Genomic DNA, 21,549 nt, shown 5'->3' on the forward strand with positions numbered 1-21,549 from the left:
GAATTAATCACCATATATACAGAAAAGCGTTTATACATGAGAAAATATGGCTAGACCATCATCATAGTAGTACTAGCTAGTAGTGGTATATTTTGCGAATTGAAAGAGACGTATGGCTTTCCGATACTAGCTGCAAAAGCTTATGTATCTTATCATGAGCTCCATCAATTGCTCAAAGAAAAGATGTACGTTATGCATTTCAGAGGCTTTATGCAAAGGCATGAAGCGAGGATTCCCTTGCTTAATTATGTACTTCTTTATGGTTATTAAATATGCCCCCCTGTTCAACAATTATTTGGTGGTACTGTCATCAGTGTTTAACACTATATTATTAAACTAAATATGAAATCTGAAGGATACAAAAGTGTTATGCAATCTGAATAAGAGGTTCAACGGATGATATATATATATATATATATATATATATATATATATATATATATATATATATATATATATATATATATATATATATATATATATATACATATACATATGGTATAATTATGAATCATGAGGCATAACTTATCAAATAAGAAATGACTATATGAGAGAGCTCAACTAAATATGATCAAAGGCATATATCCCAAATTAAATACCATGAAATGTTGACATAGTCAAGTGTGGCATACCTGACGTTCATATCCGAGTGTGTAACTGAGTAACAGAGTAACATATGGTATAATTATGAATCATGAGGCATAACTTATCAAATAAGAAATGACTATATGAGAGAGCTCAACTAAATATGATCAAAGGCATATATCCCAAATTAAATACCATGAAATGTTGACATAGTCAAGTGTGGCATACCTGACGTTCATATCCGAGTGTGTAACTGAGTAACAGAGTAAGGCCTAGCTATATATAGTGCCGAATCGCATAGCCCTTCAAGAAGAGAACTTAAGTTGCTCCAGTGTCTCAAATATCATTTCTTTTGAATTATCTTACTCTTACTGTCATGAACCATATTCCTCGCCAACAATATGGTGTCACATATGGTCTTGTTGGTCGTGCTAATATCCTAGTGGTTAGGTACACTAGGAACTTCAATATGCACTGCTTTGAGTTGCCTCAACTTGGTCGTGTACTTGTACACTGACATTCTTTTATCAATTCCTTCTAAACCACGGATTTTCATGAATCTCATCCTATCTCCATCATCATTACCCTTTTCCTCCTTACTATCTTCATCATGTCCTTCTGCTTGTTCTTCTTCATGGCACCAAGGGAAAAATCATCGTTGTCCTTGTCATTGGCCACCTCTCCAACTCAAATGTCCCAGCATCAAAGTCATTATTAATGATGGCATTTGTATAAGACCATCACGCCCCCTAACTCGTCAACCACTAACATACTAGAGTTTTCAGTTTAGCTTCTCCAACTTGCTCAACTTGCCCTGCCTCTTGCCTTTCAATAACTCGGACATCAAGGCTTGTGTCTACATGTTCTTATATGCCAATTATCTACCACCACCTCAAAAAATCTCATGATTGCCCCTTTCACAACCTATTGTAGTGCCTCCAATGCAACTCGGTTGGCAAGTTCATCACACATAATATTCTCTATCCTTCATAAAATTGGATTGTCCGTTGAATGTGACCTCATTATGAAAATTCTCCCTTGCATATATCATACAAGCTCTCTAAAGCTAGTAGGTGGCCTTTCAAACAACTCAACCCCTCTTTCTTCATGTTCCCAAATTTCCCATTATATTTGATCATTCCACCGTGAAACATACGCACTAAACTTTCCATCTACAAAATTCCAAAGACAATATAACATAGCTTCATTACAAGAACAACACTCAAATAAGGCCAAATACACTAACCTACCCATTCTAAACATATAAGAAACATGCAACTAATTGTACACGTCAAAATCGCGAATAGAACCAGGGCACCGTCGACTAATCATACTACCACTAATTAATGTTTCCAAATCATTGCCTAACCATATGTGAGGGAGTGTATATTCTAAACTACCAAATGCTACTAAAAACACAAAACAGGGGGGATACCAAAGATCCTATTCCCCTCAAATTTGGGCCAAAATCGGTGGATTTTGGTTGGATTTGGGCCAACAACGTTGTTTGGACGACATCAGCCATGATCAGGAGAAGGGGAGAAGACAAGAAGAGAGATAAGGGCCGGTGGTGCGTAGAGGTATTCCCGACTGTCGCCTTATTAGATGCGTGGTAGGCGGATCCCAATACTTTTTTGTGTGTAGAGGTATGTATCCCTACCTACCACATTAGGCTCCATGGCAGGCGGATCCCAATGCTTTTCTGCGCTAGTGTGTTGTGCCAGACTGGAAGGACTATCGCAACACATGCAATGGCGTGGCACAATAGGCGGTTCAGCACACTAGGAGTGTATACATGATCAAGTAAAAGGGCTAGTTTTTTTGGAAAAAAAAAACTGGACTAAGGTTAATTTTTTAATTTTTTTCTAAAAAGGGTTAAAAATCCCACTAGTAGATTGATGAAACGTTAACTCATTTTTTTGGTGGTGAGTTCACCAATCTACTTAATAATGGAGGGTGTAAAATTGGTACCGTTTCTAGCATATAGAGTTGTCTTCATATCAAAGTGCCTTCATAATCTCACAAAAATTATTTGATTTTGAAATAAATATATATTCTAAACGAAAAAAATGATCAAAGCCATATCTTAAATACCGTGAAAATTTGAAGTATACGTGTCAAGTTAAGTGTGGTTATTTTAAAGTCTGCCAATCAAAATACGGTTCTTATTAAACATATGTATGCAAATACACGGCAGAAGTTCATCTATAGCTCACAACACCTACATACCCAAAATAGAACTCCCCTAGCTAGAACTTGGTTAACGGTGCTACCTCTAGCTTAGCTTGACTTTTAGGTACGACAGTACTAGATGTGTTTTTTTTATTATTATTAGGGTGGATGAACAGCTAAAGGTACGGTACACACATGGAAATGTAAAATCAAGTTGTCAACATCGTTTAATCATGTCGATGCTTACTGATAACGCTATCGTAATGCCAGAATAGCTGCACGGGTCAGGGCAAGGTTGATTTCTTTTTTGGACAAATGCGGACTTTGTGCCCAATCATCCAAGACACTCGTCCAAGCTGTTTCCTCCTGTGCTACCACTACCGGAGACGGCTTCTTTGTCGAGTGTCTCAGACTTTGCCGAGTGCGTTTTATCGGGCACTCGGTAAAGAGGCTCTTTGTCGAGTGCCAGAGAGAAAGCATTCGACAAACAACTGGCACTCGGCAAACAATAACACTCGGCAAAGAGGTGGTTTGCCGAGTGCTCGGCACTCGACAAACAATAACACTCGGCAAAGAGGTAGTGTGCTGAGTGTCAGGACAAGACACTCGGCGGCAAAGGGCCGCCTCCGTTAACGTTCGTCAGGCGCCGTTAATCCTTTGCCGAGTGTCTTATCCTGACACTCGGCAAAGAGGTAGTGTGCCGAGTGTCATTTTTTTATACTCGGCAAATCATATTTTTTTTCACTTTTGACCTCCAAACTTTTTCTGCAGTCCTCATACACTATCTAGTGCTCCATGTTCCAATGTGGCACATTTCTCGGACTTTTTCTATATTTCTTTAATTTATTTCATTTAATTAAATTTTCTTGGATAATTCAAATTATAACTGCTAGTCATTCGAATAATAAAAAAATGAATGGAAAATGATATTCATGTTATTTAGTATAATGTGAGGCCGTATCCAAGAACAGACCACCAATTTCGAACATCTTGTTCACGAAACATGACCATGAACTTGCGGTCGAGTTGTTTTTAAATTCTATAAAAAGCAAACGAAGTCCGAAAATCATGAAACTTGTCAAGATGTCATGATATCATATGTGGAGGCTGTGATAAAAAATTATGAAGGTTTCACGTGAGTTGTCACGTACGATGCTTGCAAACCGAAGAATCTCCGAAGAAGTTTCATGATTTTCGGAGATTCTTCGGAGATTCGTAAAAAATTAAGAAGTTTCATGCTTGCAAACCGGAGGCACAGGAGGACGACGAGGAGGAGGCGGCAGCAGGGGGTTCCGCTTCCTCTAGTTCGTCGAGCGTCTACTTGCGAGGTCCCGCGAGCCTCCCTCAGCGACCGATACCTCGTGAGAGACGACCGCTGATTTGACCCGAGAGGGAAAAATAATTAACTTTAGATGTTATCACTACTTTATATGATATGTTGAAAATCAAAATAGAAACTAATAATTTTTCTTAATCACTTGGGCAGGAACTGGACGATTGTGGCGAGTGGAGGTGGTCACACACGCCAAGTCAATGGCATCCTCGGTCTTCTGTGTAAGGCGCACTTCCCTGGCCTGGTTGAGTACGCCGGAGTGACGGGGCCAGCCTACTCGTTTGACCACTACGCCGATGCTGCAGATCGGGCCCGCAGGGTATTCAACAACAAGGTGGAGCGGGGTGAAGCAAGAGCTGTGGGTAAGTCTCCCTCGCACTACATTGCTCAATACATCGCATTCATTGGATATTCTTGAAAATAATGAATGGATACATCGTGTTTGTATGCAGGGTTTCTTTAGATGCCAGGACGGACATGAGGCCAGGGCGGATACGGTGGCTACCAAATGCTGCAAAAAACTTCTTGTGGACATGCATTACGAGGCGCGCATCCAGGCCGTCGTAACTTACCACGAGACCATCCTTGGAACGAAGGTCACCAAAAGGGACGCAAGAACCATGACGCTGACCCGAGACCAATACATGCAGGTAAATACAGAACATTAATATTGATTCCTTTTGAGATTAAGTAGGCTTAATTTCATCTTCTGATACGTCATGTCCTTGATGACCCGGGACCAGTACCTGCAGGTAAATACAGAACATGCGTTTGATGATGCCAGGTGTAGCACACCATCAAGGTAGCCGCAACCTCAGTGGATACGCAGAAACATGGGTACACGAATTCATTTATTTATTCTAACGCTCAATTCTGCATGATTTCTAATCATCTTATTGTTTTTCTCGTAGTCGGCGTCACATGGTGGCCAGCCTTGCTCCATCTTCAAGGCATTTGCTATGGCCCATAAGGGCAAGGCGACGTCCGACGTCGACTACAACCCGGAGGACGGGCCCGAGGCATACAGCAGTGCAACCGTCCACAACCGCCTCAGTGAGTACACATCGATGGCAAGGGAGGTCCATAGGGCAGAGTACGATCCGAGTACCGAGGACCTTGATGGAGAAGTCATCATGAGGGTGGGAGGAGTCAAGAAGCATGGGCGGTACTAGATTGGCGACGGCGCAATCGACTCAGCCGCTACTCCCAGTCTCTCCCAGATTCGAGCAAGCAGCACGAGCAGGAGCCCGACCATACGATCCCGGCAGGATAGTTCACACCACCGGGTGGAGGCACTTGAGGTTATTCCTGGTTTATTCGTCGTTCATTGGTTTTTTCATACATTTCCTTTGTATTATTATAACATTAGGGTGAATATATTGTAGGCCCAGCTGGAACAAGAGAGGAGGATACGGGAGCAGATGCAGATGAAGATGGAGAGGGTGGAGTCTGAGCGGGAGGCCGAGCAGCGGAGGATGGCAGAGATTCTTCAGTACATACAAAGTCTTGGCGCCGCTACGGGTGTAGTTCCGCCACCTTCGCTATTCGCTCCACCTCCACCTCCAACTCCTCATTATTCTACTCCTGTGAGTATAAATGTTTTAGTTTATATGTTCATGCTTACGGTCAAATCTAGTGGAGTATGAAAGTTTTATTCATGTATGGTATATATTTATCTTGTCTCACACATGCAATCTCTTCTTCTTTATGCAGAACCAATTAGTGGCATCGAACGATCCTCATACTTCAGTGAATCCTTCACCAAATCAGTGATGATACTTGTGGTTGTTAATGGTACTTCTATTTGCAATTGTGGTTAACGATGATGGAGCACTTGGATTGCTTGTGAACTTATTTGTGATATATTGTGAGACATGTGACGTTTGTGATATTTATGTGACGTTTATGATATATATGTGGTGTTGGTGATATATATGTGTTGTTGGTGATATATATGTGATGTTGGTGATGTTTGTTATATATATCTTCTGTTTATTTGGATGGGATGTAAAAAACAAATAAAAAAGTTTGTTTTCAGTCACTTTGCCGAGTGCAATGGCCATGACACTCGGCAAAGTGACTACCTCGGAACTACCTGGGAACATGCTTTGCCGAGTGCAATGGCCATTGCACTCGGCAAACATCACAGATTTGTCGAGTGCCACGGGCCAGGCACTCGGCAAAGGTGGCCTGTTTACCGAGTGTCTTGTCGGCGGCACTCGACAAAGTGGCCAACTTTGCCGAGTGTCTAAGTCAATGGCGCTCGGCAAAGCGGGTACCTTTGTCGAGTGCTTGACCATGACACTCGGCAAAGCCGCCGTCATGGTGGCGCTCGCCGTCACGGCCACTTTTCTTTGCCGAGTGTCTGATTGGCACTCGGCAAAGCCTTTGTCGAGTGCCCGATAAAGTGCACTCGGCAAAGAGGTTTTTGCCGATAAACTGTTTACCGAGCGCCCTTTGCCGAGTGTAACACTCGACAAAGGCTTTGCCTATATCGACCTTTGCCGAGTGCTTCAGGCAGGCACTCGGCAAAGAAGCCGCCTCCGGTAGTGTACTCCTGTCATGTGGACCCTTGTCAATGTCGAGCTAGCTAGATGAGAATGGACGTTTTGAGGCTATATACTAGTAGTCATCACTTAACGAATGATACTGCTGGCACAGTGGTAGTTGAAGTGAAGAGTTTGGACATGTATATATATTTATCATTTTATGGTTCTAATATATGATGCATTATGTTTGTTCAAAAAAGTTTATCCGCATATTTATTTGAACAGTTATCTCTGACACACAAATATATATATGGTTTCAAAATTAGTTGACAGAAAAAAGGAAAAATGGAACCCGACTAATGTCTTATCGGATATACTGCTAAACTGTCCTCAGCATTAATAAATATTTTCCCAGAATATGCAGGAAGGCTACACATTTTTTTAATAACAAGAAGTGATAGTTGGTTACAACCGCCCTGGATCGGAGTGCCGACCGACCGAACGAAGCTGAGTTTAATGCATAATGCTGTGTATTATTTGCAGCACAATGCTCATGTGACGTGCCGCCTGTCTTCCTTGACCAGCACTTGGTACCAACCATTCTATCTGTTGTACTGCGAGCTAGCTAGCTGCCTGTACTATTGCAGAAGGTACAATGCAAATTCTGCGCCACTGGTTCGATCGCAAATTATTCCCTGGGCCATCGCTCCATCTATAACTATGACAAGCTAGTTAGCTATCTGTCTCTAGAGAGTTGGTGCCGGCCATTGCAATTATTTTGAACTGGATAACACCCGTCGTGCCCTAACATATTTATATTTGCATATGCTTAATTAGCTAGCTTGCATAAAAAATTGCGCTCATGATATTATTCACCCACCTAACGTACATATAGGAAGTGTTTTTAGTTGCCCGGATATTGGCCACCCTGTATCCACCGATGCGTATAATCTCGAAGAGAAGAGCATTTGGTAGCCCCCATGTCGTGTGGCATCTTATAGATCGGCGGAGTAAAAATACGGTGGCATCCTTGCCCGGCGGAAATGGCTGAATCGAGCTTTCCGCTCAGCCTGGCCTGACGGATGGAGATTGTGCCATGCGCTCTCATGTGTCGGCCTTTTAGGTTTTAAGTTTTTTTTTTTTGGCATCTGCTTATGTAACCTTATCAAATACCTTCTTTTTTTATATACGGTTGAACTTAGCCTGTATTCACTAGCCAAGATATACAATGCAACCTCCATCCACCAACTAAACACACACATATATTGTATGCCAATGTAGAGCGTGGATTCCTGTACCTGCTCTGCATGACGAAAATGGTTGCTGGTTTTGAGAGACTAAATAAACGTGGACTAATTGATAAGCTTGGCATCCGGTTTGGATGTTTAATTATTTCTGATCCCTAGTGACATGCATGATGAAGGCATCAGTGTGGGCCCTATAAATATGCATGTATACAGCATTCCTTGCACACACCACGTACGCAAAGCCAACGAGCAGAAGAGGAGCACAGCCATGGCCGCCGCCTCTGCCTCTTGCCTCAGCCTGTTGGTGGTGCTGGCGGCGCTGGCCTCGGCGGCGTCAACGCAGCTGTCGTCAACGTTCTACGACAGATCGTGCCCCAACGCGCTGTCCACCATCAGGAGCGGTGTGGACGCCGCGGTGAGGCACGAGCCTCGCGAGGGGGGTGAAATTTTTGCATTTTGGTCCCTTTTGAAAATATTTTTTACAAAAAGACCTATGCCAAAACATTTGCTGAAAATAGACCATTTTTATGTGTCTTAGAACATGACGCCAAGGTATGAGGGTCGGCGTCGACTGACACGACGCCGAGGTCTTGCCACGTCACGGACGACCCCGGTCGACGGCGACACGGTGGCGCATGGGGTCCGACACGTCGGCGTTGTGTCAGCCAACGCCACAGGCCCAACCTCGGCGCAGTGGGACTACACGCCGAGATATTGGCACCATCCGGCGCGCGGCTCAGGAGGCCCAACAACGCTTCGTGGCCCAATAGCTCGGCGCGGGGTCACTTAACGCCGAGCCAGCAGACTCGGCGCGGCCCGACTCAACGCCGAGGTCTAGACTCTTGAAGCCGCGCCGCGGCCCCCTTCTTCTTCCTCCCTCCATTCTGAAAGCGCTGGCTCCCTCCATTCTGAAAGCGCCAGTCTCCCCCTACGGCCCCCACGAAACCCTAACCCCCAAATGCGACCCTAGGTGCCCGGATCTCGTCTCCCGAAGCTTCCTCGAGGTAATGGTCCCTCCCCTCCTCCAATCTATCCACGTAGATGTGCTTGCATTGTCTCTAATCATGTGGAATCATGGGTGTATGGTGTTTTGGTATATATGTATTTGCATTTGCAAAATGTATGGCTTAGGTTGATTGAGTGCATTATTGTTTAACTGTTTTATGTGCTGAACATGTTAGGTTAGTTTGGTTTCTAGTTATTTTGGTCATTAGGGTTCTTTGTTTATTGTAGGTGTCATTAGGGTTAGTTATTTGTTGGTCATTAGGGTTAGTATGTATTTTAGTTATTTGTTGGTCATTAGATTTCAATTTTTTATGACTTGAACGTTTTGCCAAGGTACTCCTCTTTCCCCTCTTTCATTTCATCCATTTAGATTCGGTTGTTTGTGTTTTTTTTGAACTTGGCATTATAGGTTTGGTTCATGTTCATGTCATTCGTGCAACGTATGGTGGTTCAAATGATTGAATGACCCAAATGTATGGTTGTTGTTGTTGTTGTATATTTTCTGGTTTATAATCATTGAATTAAATTTTGTGTTTGTTGGGATTCAAATTTGCTTAGGGTTTGTAATGAAAAGCTTATTTGGGAGGTATGGTGATTTAGTGTTAGTAGCTTTACATTCGTTGCAAGGTACTTTGGATTGATTTTTTTTCTACGTAATGTTAGGATGCCAAGGCGTAGTAAAGCTCGTATTCCAAGGTAATCCCAATGTTTATTCATTATTTGTACAACAAATAGAAAACCCTAGGTTTAGGTTTGGTTCTCCGTTAATATGACTAAATTCTTTCAATTGTAGCTATGGTCGCCAGAGGGCAAATCCCTACGACCTAAAGCCTCTCCCTGAAGGTGTTCCTCGACCCATGTGCTTTTGTGGTGATCCTTACAAGGTAGACATCTCTGAAGATGAGGAAACATATAGACAGAGGTACTGGATCTATCCCAATTATGCATGGGAACCTACAAAGCAACAGCGCCGTGCATCGATTGTGAGGAATTTTTATTGTGTGTTAATTAATTTTCTTATGATATTAAGTATTGCTTATTTATTTGTTTTGTAACAATTTGTTTTTCTTGCAGACCGTTCCACCACTGTGTGACTTTGAGCAGTGGATTGACACTGAGATCAAGAAGTTGGACAAGCAGCATCTAGAAGGCCTGAAGGAGTGGGATGCGGAGGTTAAGGAGAGGTTTGAGCAGAGACGCAGACAGGAGGCTATAGAAAAGGAGCATAAGGAAGAGGAGGAAAGGAGGCGTGTTGCTGCATACAGGGCGGAGAGGGAGAAGAAGCTTGAGCATGTGCGCCGAGCGAAGGCAGCGATGGAGGAGAATCCCGATGCCCAAAGGAAGGGAAAGTGGCCTCGTTGCACTCAGTAGGTATTTGGTTTATTCATGAGCGATGTCGTAAGGCCTAGACTTTTTTTACTATGTTGTAATGCACTCTGCTTTTATTTCAGATGAACTTATTCCCTGGACTATTTTTTATTATGTTGTAATGCACTATGCTTTTATTTTAGATGGTCTTATGCCCTGTACTTCGTTAACTATCCTAGGACTGTAGTGCTACTGTTTGTATCACTGAAAAGGCTACTTGTGTTATTGCAGTCACTGAAAGGGCTACAAGTACTGTTGCAGTCAATGAAAAGTCTATTTGAAAACTCACTGAAAAGCCTAGATTCGTTTACTGTTGTATCCGTATATGCAATGAATTAATATCAGAGTGATGTACTGCATTTAGATGAAGTGACAAAACACAGGTGTAGCCTTTTCAGATGAAATGACCAGTCATGGTTGTAGGCTTTTCAGATGAAGCATCTAGCCTTTGCAGATTCAATAAATGAGTACGCACACAAGTTTTTTTTGTCAAGTAGCATTCATGGTGAACCTGCCTTCATCTCTATATATAGTGCTCCATGTCTTGCTCCACATCCACACAACTTATTTTCTGGTTTAGTTTTAGCAAATGTCGACGAGTGGAAAGGGTTTTGGCGGAGGGAGAGGAAAGGGGGTGAGGAAGGGACCTCCGATTGTGTGGGAGGGTTCTTTGGGTCCTGATTCTTTTGAAGAACCAATAGAGGAATTTCCTTTGGAGAGGAAGAGTGACTTCACCCGTGAGAGACCCTTAGATCATACGACAAGCGCATTGAAGATTGGCCAAAATACCGCCACGGTTTGGATTGCGTTGTGCAGATGTACAATGACTGTGACGGTGGAGGCCTTTGTTTCTTCAGATGCCCACGAGGATTTGTATTTCCTTTGAACTCTCTCCTTTTTTAGATTTACATTTGGTTTGTAGTAGTACTTATTGGTAGATGGGTTTTTAGGATTCAAGCTGTCCAGATAACTGTGGCTTCACTAGATGGGTCGACCCTCCTCCTATCTATCCCCATCAACAGTACATCACATATCTACAGGGACGCATCTTTGACCTAGAGTATGGCCCTGGAAGTGGTAACAGGGACAAGTCGAACGACGACAACAGCAATGATGTAGAGGAGGCACTATGCAATAATCCGTACTGCCAGTGCCCGTACCATAAGAAGCATGGGCCTCCTTCTCCACCGCCGCCGTCAACTGGAGGATACTATGGGGAAGGTGCAACTCAGTTCAATATGTGGGAGCATTATTAGGACCAACCTTTGTTAGTCAATCCGAATGTGGAATGCTTGTATGAGTTGTTCTTTTCAATCTCCTAAGGCATGCTAGGTTTAGTTTGCAACATGCCATTGTTAGTTTTCATGTGAGTGTGTAATCGTAGTACCTTTGCAACGTCTGTATCACTTGTTTCTTTCAATCCCCTAAGGCATGCTAGGTTTAGTTTGCGACATGCCATTGTTAGTTTTGATGTGAGTGTAATCGTTGTGCATTCACTATTTCATAAATTGCAGTTTACCTATCTCTAAGTTTCATGTACTATGGTTGATTCCCAAACTGAAAAAAAGATTTGACTCTCTAAAAATAGGGGATTGAAATCGAACCAACCTTCGGTTTTTCCTGTAGGAACAAACATAAATATAGCATGTCTACTCTTATTAGTATAACTCGTGTTAGTAGAAGAGGAATCGTTGAGAAAGATTTTTCATTTGAATCATGCAAATAGGATTTCAACCTATACCAAAGGTTTAGAAGACCTCTGTCTTTAATACTTTATTCTTTATTTTTTATGATTTATAGGCTCGGCATCAAGTCGGACGACGCCGAGGTAGATGACCATGGCGTTGATTTGGCCCATGCCAACCCTAGGGTTTGGCTCAACCGTTTACATGAAGTGTTGGGCTGAGGCTTGGCGTCGAGTTGGCCCACGCCAACCCTAGGGTTTGCATCACCACGGCCCACGCTAGGTTTGAGCCGAACCTCGACGCTGAGTCGGCCCATGCCGAGATCGAACAGCTAGGCGCCGAGTCGAGGCACGCTGACGTTTGGGCCACGGGCGTCGTCGGGTCAGCCCACACGCCTACCTCGGTGTTTAATATTTTCACGCCGAGATTAATGGCTCGGCGTCAATTTACGGAACGCCGAGCTTGGGCACCTCGTCGCTTCGAGGCAAAGGATTCTAGTATGCACCAGGGGTTGGCGTCAATTGACTAAACGCCGAGGTGCCCACCCTCGGTGTGTGTTCAATTGACGCCGAGCTCCTAGGTTCACCAAAAAACAATGAACTGAGCATACACATGACACATAATATACAGAATACATGAGCATACATAATTTCACATAACAAATGACCACACCGACATACACATTCATTCAACATCCATACATACATAAGGTCCAACACATTCAACATCCAACATAGTCCAACACATTCAACATCCATACATAGTCCATACATATGCTTCATCAATCATCCAACATAGTCCAAACATAGTAAAAGGTCCATACATAGTGCATTACATAAGGTCCAATGCATACATAGTCCATGCACAAAATATAGCATATGAAGTCTTTGGATCTTTTAGCTCACTCCTTGTCTAATGCTCCATCATTTTCTCCTTGTCTCTCTTTTTTCCTACAGTAGTCCATTTTCACAACTTTTAGCGGATATTGAGCTAAGTTAGAAACCATTAATGAGACTACCTTCACATAGCTATTTGGTGTTTGCTAAAATCTGAGCCAAGTATCATGATTACCATATCAAAAGATGTACCTTAACGTGGACGGCGAGCGTAACGCTTTCCCCTCCCAAACAGATAGGTACCTGGAGTGTACCTATCCACTAGTCCGAGCGTCCTCTGTGGACGTCCAGAACCGTAGGGGCCTTGAGTTCCTTGGGGTGCATATTCAAGCTGGGACATGCCAATCTCATCATACTCATGCTCTCCCTATCCTTCATCATCTTCTCCCTGGTGTTCTCCTTCATCATCATAAGGACCATGTCCTTGACCACCCTCTGCACTAGTTGCTGCACCATGTGAAGAAGAAGTCCCGCCAACATGTGCACCATGTGAAGATGAAGTCCCTCCAACATGTGCAGTAGAAGGTCTAGCACCAAGCTGTTGTGGGACTGCCACATCCGGGGCACGTCTACATCCAAGGCGTGCAGCTACCTTTCGGAGGCGATGCATGGCACGCTGCATTTTGAAAGCACTATTAGTAAGTGGGGTTGGTCGCAAAACTATATAAAGATGTAACATCAACTGAATGACATGAGACTACCTGAATGTGCTGTCGTAACATGGAGGCCTCATCAGGATCGCCCACAGGAATCATCAATGCCCTTCCTTGCTCGGCCACTGTCCTCATTACCTCCATGCTCTATGCAACAAAAACAAGAATTTAAGTCTCCATCACAGTAAAGACCTTAGAGATGGAAATAGTTGTATCACTTACAGCTCTAGCTAACGTAGGGGCGATCTCAACTTGCCTGCCTTCTCGGGTAGCTGGTCATATGGGTTGTTGCCCTCATCCTCGCTCGCAATGTCAGCAATGTCTTACTCCGTCCAAGCGGGCCTCAATTGAAGCCTTGTTCGTTGACCAAGCCAAACAAGGTAATCATCGAATGCCTTGTCACGATGGACGGCGTGGATGCCCATGTTGTTCTGCTCCATCAACATCCACTCATCAATGTAGCGCTGGTGCTCCAGCTGCCAGTTGGTGATCTTCTTCTTTTTTTGTCTGCTGAACCTACAAATTTTACACCATAGCGGCAATATAAAGGCCTACTCAATGATTCATTCATGTGAAACGAACAAAATATAGCATGTTACGTACTTGTGGAGCTGCCAACCGGTGGAGAAATCCTCGGGCGGAGAAGGCTGCAGCCTACCAAACTATCGTGCTACACGATGAGGGAGATGGTACTCCACTACATAGAAACAAATAAGGGGGGTCCTCATCATCCAAACGTCCTCGTCTGTCGTGCACAAGGAGCTCAAGTTGAGATCCGTGACTTGCCTCCGCCGATATGGGCGCCATTCAACCTATACACAACGTCGTCATCAACTAGTCGACGCTCAATTTGTGCACATATCCTCGATTAGGCCAAAAGGGTGGGAAACTTACATGCTGTGGCAAAAGGGTGTCCAGCTTGTTGGTGAAGCTGATGTACGCGTGGCGTGACACGTGGTAAGTTCCGTGGGCTCGCTCGTAGAGGTGTGCCATGGTAGGGGCGACAACTGCGTCTCCTTGAGGAAACCAAGGTTGTGGGGGATCAAGCTGATGCGGTCTCCCAACTGGAAGCCTCTCCCACATCCAAATCTGCAAAAAAGAGTGGAAACTTGCATGTTAATCACTTTTGTTAAGAAAAAACATTGAATTGTAGTGGAAACTTGTACAACTTTGCTTTATTACCTGCAACAGTGTGATGCAGCCCTGACATTGTAGCGTGCGCGCCTCCAGGACGGCGGCAAGCCTCGCAAAGCTGATGGTACAGGGAGGCAAGTATAGCCGAGCCCCAACTCCTATTGCTGGCATCCTCCCAGTTCCAAAGGCACGGGATGTACATCCAGGATGCTGTGTCTCCAGTGCCATCAAGGAAGAGAATCGTACCAAACATGTGCAGGACATAGGCCCGACAGTAGTATGTCATGGTCTGGGCGTCTACGTTGGGTGGGCACTCCCGAAACTGTTGACGAAGCCACCTCAGGGACACCCCACTGCTGCGCCGTTTCTTGCCAGCCTCAACTGCCGCTAGGGGACGTCCCAAGAAGTGCTCAACCCGCTGCTGCCATCCTTCAGACTCCGTGTCTCCTGTCACTGGGAATCCTCGGATTTTGACTCCAAGGATCATGGCAACGTCCTCAAGAGTGGCCGTCATCTCCCCGCACGGTAGGTGAAAGTTGTGTGTCTCCGGACGCCACTGATCTATCAACGCCGTCAGCGCCGCTGGGTTGAAAGGTGGCGTGCCTCGACGACAAACACGAGCAACGGTAGCAAGGTTCGCCAGCTTTAGGAGGGGCGTGTACCTCTTGTCGTAGACCATGGTCGTAGAGGCCTCATGTGTCATTGGCCTCAGCACATTCAAAACCTGCAAAAAAAAGACAAGCATGAAAAAGTATTAGTTCATGTCACTTTATAAAGAGCATGGACTATAGAGCAAAAGATGAACAATGCACTGTTTCATACGAATTATTGAATATACCTCTCCGTTCTCGATCCTCCGAGCCCGGTGGTGCTCATCGAACCTTGGATCAAGAAGGGGGAACCGATCCATCCTGCAACATAAGGAATGCCAAAGCATTAGTATAAGTTAAAGCATGTATATGTGGTACGAAGTAACATAACAATAAAAAAACAAAAGTAAACCAATGCACTATTACACAAAGCAATTCAAGTAGCTAGCTTGGTGGATACCTGTTGTCTAAGTAGTTCAGGACATTTTCTCTTATTGTGGCCCGTCTTATGGCAACCAGAGCAACGACTCTTTTGGGTGTCCTCTACAAAATGTGTCCCAACCTTACTCGTGGTTGATCTACCTTTCGTGGCTCGATCCTATGTCCATCCTGAACCGCTTCCGCCGCCTAGGTCCTCTACTCTTCCAGAGTAAACCAAGATCAGCCACATACTTGGGGCCATCATAAGTAGGCCATTGACTCTCATCAAGAAATGGCTCGAACTGAGGATTCTAGGTGCTCATTAGGTTCCTCAAAGAGAACTCCGTGGCCATACGGGGAGGGACCTCAGCGTCAACACGTCTAAGGCGACAGGCTGTAATCATGTGGGAGCAAGGCCTATGGTATATGGTCGGTTTTCCACACGTACACTTGTTCTCATTGATCACTACTTTATGTTTTCGAGCACCCCGGTCTTCACCACCAATGTTAGTTCCACCACCCTCTAGAATCTCATATCCATGGTTGATCGGATCGAAACATGAACCCTTCTGTCATTTAGACTTTTTCTTTGAGAAAGCTAGTTCCTGAGATGCTAAAAGTGGCCAAGCTTTGCCTGCTGTCCATAGAGACCTCGCATGCTTCTTCCTCGAAATGAACCAAGCATTCAACTTGTAGAAGGTGAATGAGGCAATAGCAGTCACAGGCAGACCACGACAACCTCTTAGAAGGCTATTGAACATCTCTGCCATGTTACTAGTCATGAAGCCCCATCTCCAACCTCCGGTGTCATATGCAAGTGACCACTTATCCTTCGACGCCATCAACTCGCTCAAGAATTGCCTGCCATCAACATTTGTGGCTAACTTCAGGGCATCTAGCTTGTCTTTGAATAATTGAACCTCTTGCTGCCTACAAACCTCCTCAAATAATTTGAAGTTGTCCTTTGTGTGATCACGCCTTATAAGATTATGAGCAAGGTGTCTGGTGCACCACCGGTGATGTATTTGGTCGTAACCAGGAATCTCTTGTTCTACGGCATTCAGAATGCCAGCATGCCTATTCGGATATCACACAAACATCACGTCCCAGACCAATTACCACTTGTCTTACTAGCCTGAGAAACCAACACCAACTATCCGTGTCCTCCTTCCGAACAATCGCAAAGGCCAATGGCACAAGCTGGTCTTCTGCATCTGTCCCAATACAAATAAGCATTGTGCCTTCAAATTTCCCTGTAAGAAAGGTCCCGTCAATTGAGACGACGGGCCTGCAATGCTTGAATGCTTCGATGCTCTGCCCGAACGCCCAAAAGGCCCTTCCAAATACCTGGCTACCATTCCTTGTTTCACCCTCCTTAGGTAAATACTCGAAGTGCATCCTAGGATTTACAGCCCTCATTGCGTTCAACATTACAGGGAGGCGCTCATAAGCTTCTTCCCAATTTCCAAATATTATTTCCAGTGCACGCTGCTTTGCCCTCCATGCTTTTCCATACTTGACATAGTAATTGTACCGTTGGAAGATGATCTCAACCAACGCGGACACCGTAATGGTTGGCATATGCTTCACCATGGGGCATAACTGCCTTGCAATGAACCTAGAATTGAGCTAGCAGATGGTTCTCTTCTGCCTCAGAAGTGGCACAAACATGTGGTTGCTTCATTGAGGTAATCTTCCATTTGCCTGCCTTCGTCTTCCTAGCACATACTCTCCAACCACACTGTTGTTCTTCACAAGCAACAGTGTACCTCTTCTCCTTGAATGAATTGATGACCCTAAAAGGTCGGTTGTGTACAATGGAGTACTCTTGCAACCATGTTTTCAACTCATCCATGGTAGCAAACAATATGCCCTTCCGTATGATGAGGCAACCGCTAACATCAGGCACTGTTGTATCACTTGGCCCACCATCAGCTACTGCCCTGTGACCATGGCTAAGGTCCTCGAAATCACCAACTAGTGGATCTCTCCAAGGCAAGACCCTAGACAATATCTCTATTTCCCTAAAATTGAGACGACCAACAGGGCGATCGTCATCAGAGTCTTCGGCTATCTCCTCTACGAAGGATTCATCATCTCCAGCTATCTCCATGTCAAAATGGTTCGTAGCCCTAGCATCACCAAAGTCTTCTTCACCACTAAGATCATCTTCGTCGCTAAGCTCATCCTCAATAGAAAAGTCTCCGCTAGCGTCGTCCAAACCTTCTTCTGCATCACCAATTACATAATCATCATCCTCTTCATCACTATCATGATTGCCCTCACCATCGGCAACCGCATTCTCCTCCTCATCTCCACCGCCCTCAAACCAACCTCCATCACGCTCGAGCGATCCAAACACTTCACCACCACCGTAGCCTAGTTGTGTGACAAGTATTTCTTCTTCAGACAAAGGACCATAACCTATGTGAGCGGGGGAAGATGGGCATGCTTCGAAGTTATCATTTCCTAAGCCGGACTCCTTACTTACTACTAAATCCAAAGATCGCACTTCTGAGGCCAATACAACTGCCTTGTAATCATTCCATTCAGACTCGCTTGTAATTTTGAGCAACCGCTTGATCCGAGGACCCTTCGACGACCCAACATCTATGACACCTTCAAACTGAACATGCACGTCTCCTTCATTCCAGCCTAACTTAACCTTCACTCGCTCCACTAACTGGGTCAAAGATGGTGTTTCAGAAAAAATCAACAACTCCTCACACATGTCCAGAAATTCCAAACTATCATCTCTTGTCCTAACAATACGGCCTCCATGATGCAACCTCACTAATTTATCCATCTACAGCCATCACACAACAAGTAGTGTCACATATCAATATATCATGCGAGTTTCAATCCAATAAGTAGAAACTAAAATATATCATTTCATCTTTTTCAACCCCAACAACATAATCATTTCTAGTCATAAAAAATTGAAATCTAATGACCAACAAATAACTAAAATACATACTAACCCTAATGACCAATAAATAACTAACCCTAATGACACCTACAATAAACAAAGAACCCTAATGACCAAAATAACTAGAAACCAAACTAACCTAACATGTTCAGCACATAAAACAGTTAAACAACAATGCACTCAATCAACCTAAGCCATACATTTTGCAAATGCAAATACACATATACCAAAACACCATACACCCATGATTCCACATGATTAGAGACAATGCAAGCACATCTACGCAGATAGATTGGAGGAGGGGAGGGACCATTACCTCGAGGAAGCTTCGGGAGACGAGATCCGGGCACCTAGGGTCGCATTTGGGGGTTAGGGTTTCGTGGGGGCCGTGGGGGGAGACGGAGCTTCAGAATGAGGAGCCGGCGCTTTCAGAATGGAGGGAGGAAGAAGAAGGGGGCCGCGGCGCGGCTTCAAGAGTCCAGACCTCGGCGTTGAGTCGGGCCGCGCCGAGTCTGGTGGCTCGGCGTTAAGTGACCCCGCGCCGAGCTATTGGGCCACGAAGCGTTGTTGGGCCGCCTGGGCCACGCGCCGGATGGTGCCAATATCTCGGCGTGTAGTCCCACCGCGCCGAGGTTGGGCCTGTGGCGTTGGCTGACACAACGCCGACGTGTCGGACCCCATGCGCCACCGTGTCGCCGTCGACCGGGGTCGTCCGTGACGTGGCAAGACCTCGGCGTCGTGTCAGTCGACGTCGACGCCGACCCTCATACCTTGGCGTCATGTTCTAAGACGCCTAAAATGGTCTATTTTCAGCAAACGTTTTGGCATAGATCTTTTTGTAAAAAATATTTTCAAAAGGGACCAAAATGCAAAAATTTCACGCGTGGGGGCGTCGCTGCTCAGGCTCCATTTCCACGCTGCTTTGTCCGAGCAAGTCTCGATCACATGCATGCTTATTGACGACGACCCTGACCCTCATCTTTTCTTCTTCTGCCTTCTTTCTAACATCCAGATATCATATATACAATATATGCAGGGCTGCGACGCGTCCCTTCTGCTGAACGACACGTCCGGCGAGCAGACCAAGGGCCCGAATTTGAGTCTGAACCCGAGGGGCTTCGTTGTCGTCAACAACATCAAGGCGCAGGTGGAGGCGGTGTGCCCGGGGGTCGTCTCCTGCGCCGACATCGTCGCCGTCGCCGCACGAGACTCCGTCGTCGCGGTGAGAAGAGATATCATTAGAACGCACGCCATATTCTGTTGCCGTTTCTGCGTGTTAGATTATTGTAATAATTATCACCTGATGATGATGTGCTCGTGTATTATGTTGCTGTTAGTTTAATTTGCAACTCCTACACATGCATATGCAGCTCGGTGGGCCTTCGTGGACAGTTCTACTAGGGCGAAGGGACTCCACTGCTTCGTTCCCGGGCCAGACAAGCGACCTCCCACCTCCTACGTCTAGCCTCCAACAACTTTTGTCTGCGTATAACAAGAAGAACCTCAACCCAACCGACATGGTTGCTCTCTCAGGTGCATATATATGCATGCCCTAGCTGCCAGAATATATACAGTGCTCGTATATATAGCCACTGACGATGCAGTGCACCTTTGCATGCAGGTGCTCACACGATCGGACAGGCGCAGTGCTCGAGCTTCAAAGACCACATCTACAACGACACCAACATCAACTCCGCCTTCGCGACGTCGCTCAGGGCCAACTGCCCCAGGGCAGGCAGCTCCACCCTAGCGCCGCTGGACACCACGACGCCCAACGCGTTCGACAACGCCTACTACACCAACCTGCTGTCCCAGAGGGGGCTCCTGCACTCTGACCAGGAGCTCTTCAACAGCGGCAGCACCGACAGCACGGTCAGGAACTTCGCGTCCAGCACATCGGCCTTCAACAGTGCCTTCGCGACGGCGATGGTGAAGATGGGCAACATCAGCCCGCTGACTGGATCCCAGGGGCAGATCAGGTGCAGCTGCTGGAAGGTGAACTCGATCATTTTAAGAGTAAAGAGCTCAAGCAAGTACTACACACCAATGCGCTATGGCAGTGTGTAGCGCATAAGCGCGAATAAGGTCGTGAATGCACTACCAACAAAGTATCTATATCTGTGTGTGTGTGTGTGTCAATCCACCGGTGTACGCCAGCTCGCATTCTTAATTGTTCCATAAGTGTATATATGGAGCAGGAGAGATTTGGCCTACTTATTATTGCTTGTACTACGTGCATTGTGACGGGACATATACACATTGCACCGTGGTCATGCAGAGCTGGATATCTTTTCTTGGATTTAGACCCTATTTGGAAGGCCTCTGAGTGGCTCTAGCTCCAACTCCTCCGGTGCAACGTAGCGAGGAACCGCTTCTATCTCTCTTCTCTCAAAATTAACTAGGAGCTGATGAAACCACTACTTTTTGCTTCACTTGCCTAGCTCCTCTGTGCAATGTAGCAAGGAGCCGGAGTTATTTGGAGCCGTGCCAAACAGGGTCTCTTAATGAGGCTTGGCCCAACCATATTTTAATTAAAAATCCTAGGAACCATAAAAATTGATAGGACCCAAAAATATTAATTCTGCATGAGAAATAATTGAATATTGACTCAACTTAAGGTTTATATAATAGAGAGGCTCCTTGCTCTGGTTCCGGTACTATAGCAGAACCACTCAAAGCCCCAAGACTGCAGCTCATCTGGCTCCTTCGTTAATTTCTTAGTTCATTTTTGTCGGAGGAGCCGTTTCCCCTTGCTACAGTACCAAAAGTGCTCTGCAGTGTTTTTGGAGTAGTACTACATGCCTGTTGGACGTCCCGCAGTCAAAACAAACGGTTGTTTGATTCTCTCTATCATAGACACCATGCAATGGTTAGAGCAACCACAATATGTTCGTAAACCAGTGCATAGGCACTAAAATATTCACTATGGGTTAACTGAAACATTGTGAGAGCAATCTATATACCGGTTCATAGTTTCAGCTACCCATAAGCCTATGGATACCCATAAGGAATGAAAATATGAAATTCTCTCTCCTCTCTCACT

General features: G+C 45.1%; 1 protein-coding gene across 1 annotated transcript; it reads left to right on the plus strand.

Moving 5' to 3' along the window:
* The first annotated feature begins 8,094 nt into the window (after positions 1-8,094).
* On the plus strand, positions 8,095-20,573 carry LOC136544674 (peroxidase 66). The gene is made up of 5 exons (XM_066536750.1): positions 8,095-8,246; positions 19,365-19,430; positions 19,536-19,728; positions 19,877-20,039; positions 20,128-20,573. The coding sequence occupies exons 1-5, from the start codon at positions 8,095-8,097 to the stop codon at positions 20,571-20,573; spliced, it is 1,020 nt and encodes a 339-aa protein (XP_066392847.1).
* The last annotated feature ends 976 nt before the right edge of the window (positions 20,574-21,549 follow it).

The sequence above is a fragment of the Miscanthus floridulus genome, chromosome 3 (genome assembly GCF_019320115.1).
Source record: "Miscanthus floridulus cultivar M001 chromosome 3, ASM1932011v1, whole genome shotgun sequence".
Classification (NCBI taxonomy): Eukaryota; Viridiplantae; Streptophyta; class Magnoliopsida; order Poales; family Poaceae; genus Miscanthus; species Miscanthus floridulus.

Excerpts from the sequence above, each read along its gene's own strand:
- LOC136544674 (XM_066536750.1), top strand. The coding sequence starts at position 8,095 with ATGGCCGCCGCCTCTGCCTCTTGCCTCAGCCTGTTGGTGGTGCTGGCG. Across the intron at positions 8,247-19,364 it reads GGTGTGGACGCCGCGGTGAG|GGACCAAAATGCAAAAATTT; the intron begins GCACGAGCCTCG and ends TATTTTCAAAAG. Across the intron at positions 19,729-19,876 it reads CACGAGACTCCGTCGTCGCG|CTCGGTGGGCCTTCGTGGAC; the intron begins GTGAGAAGAGAT and ends ATGCATATGCAG.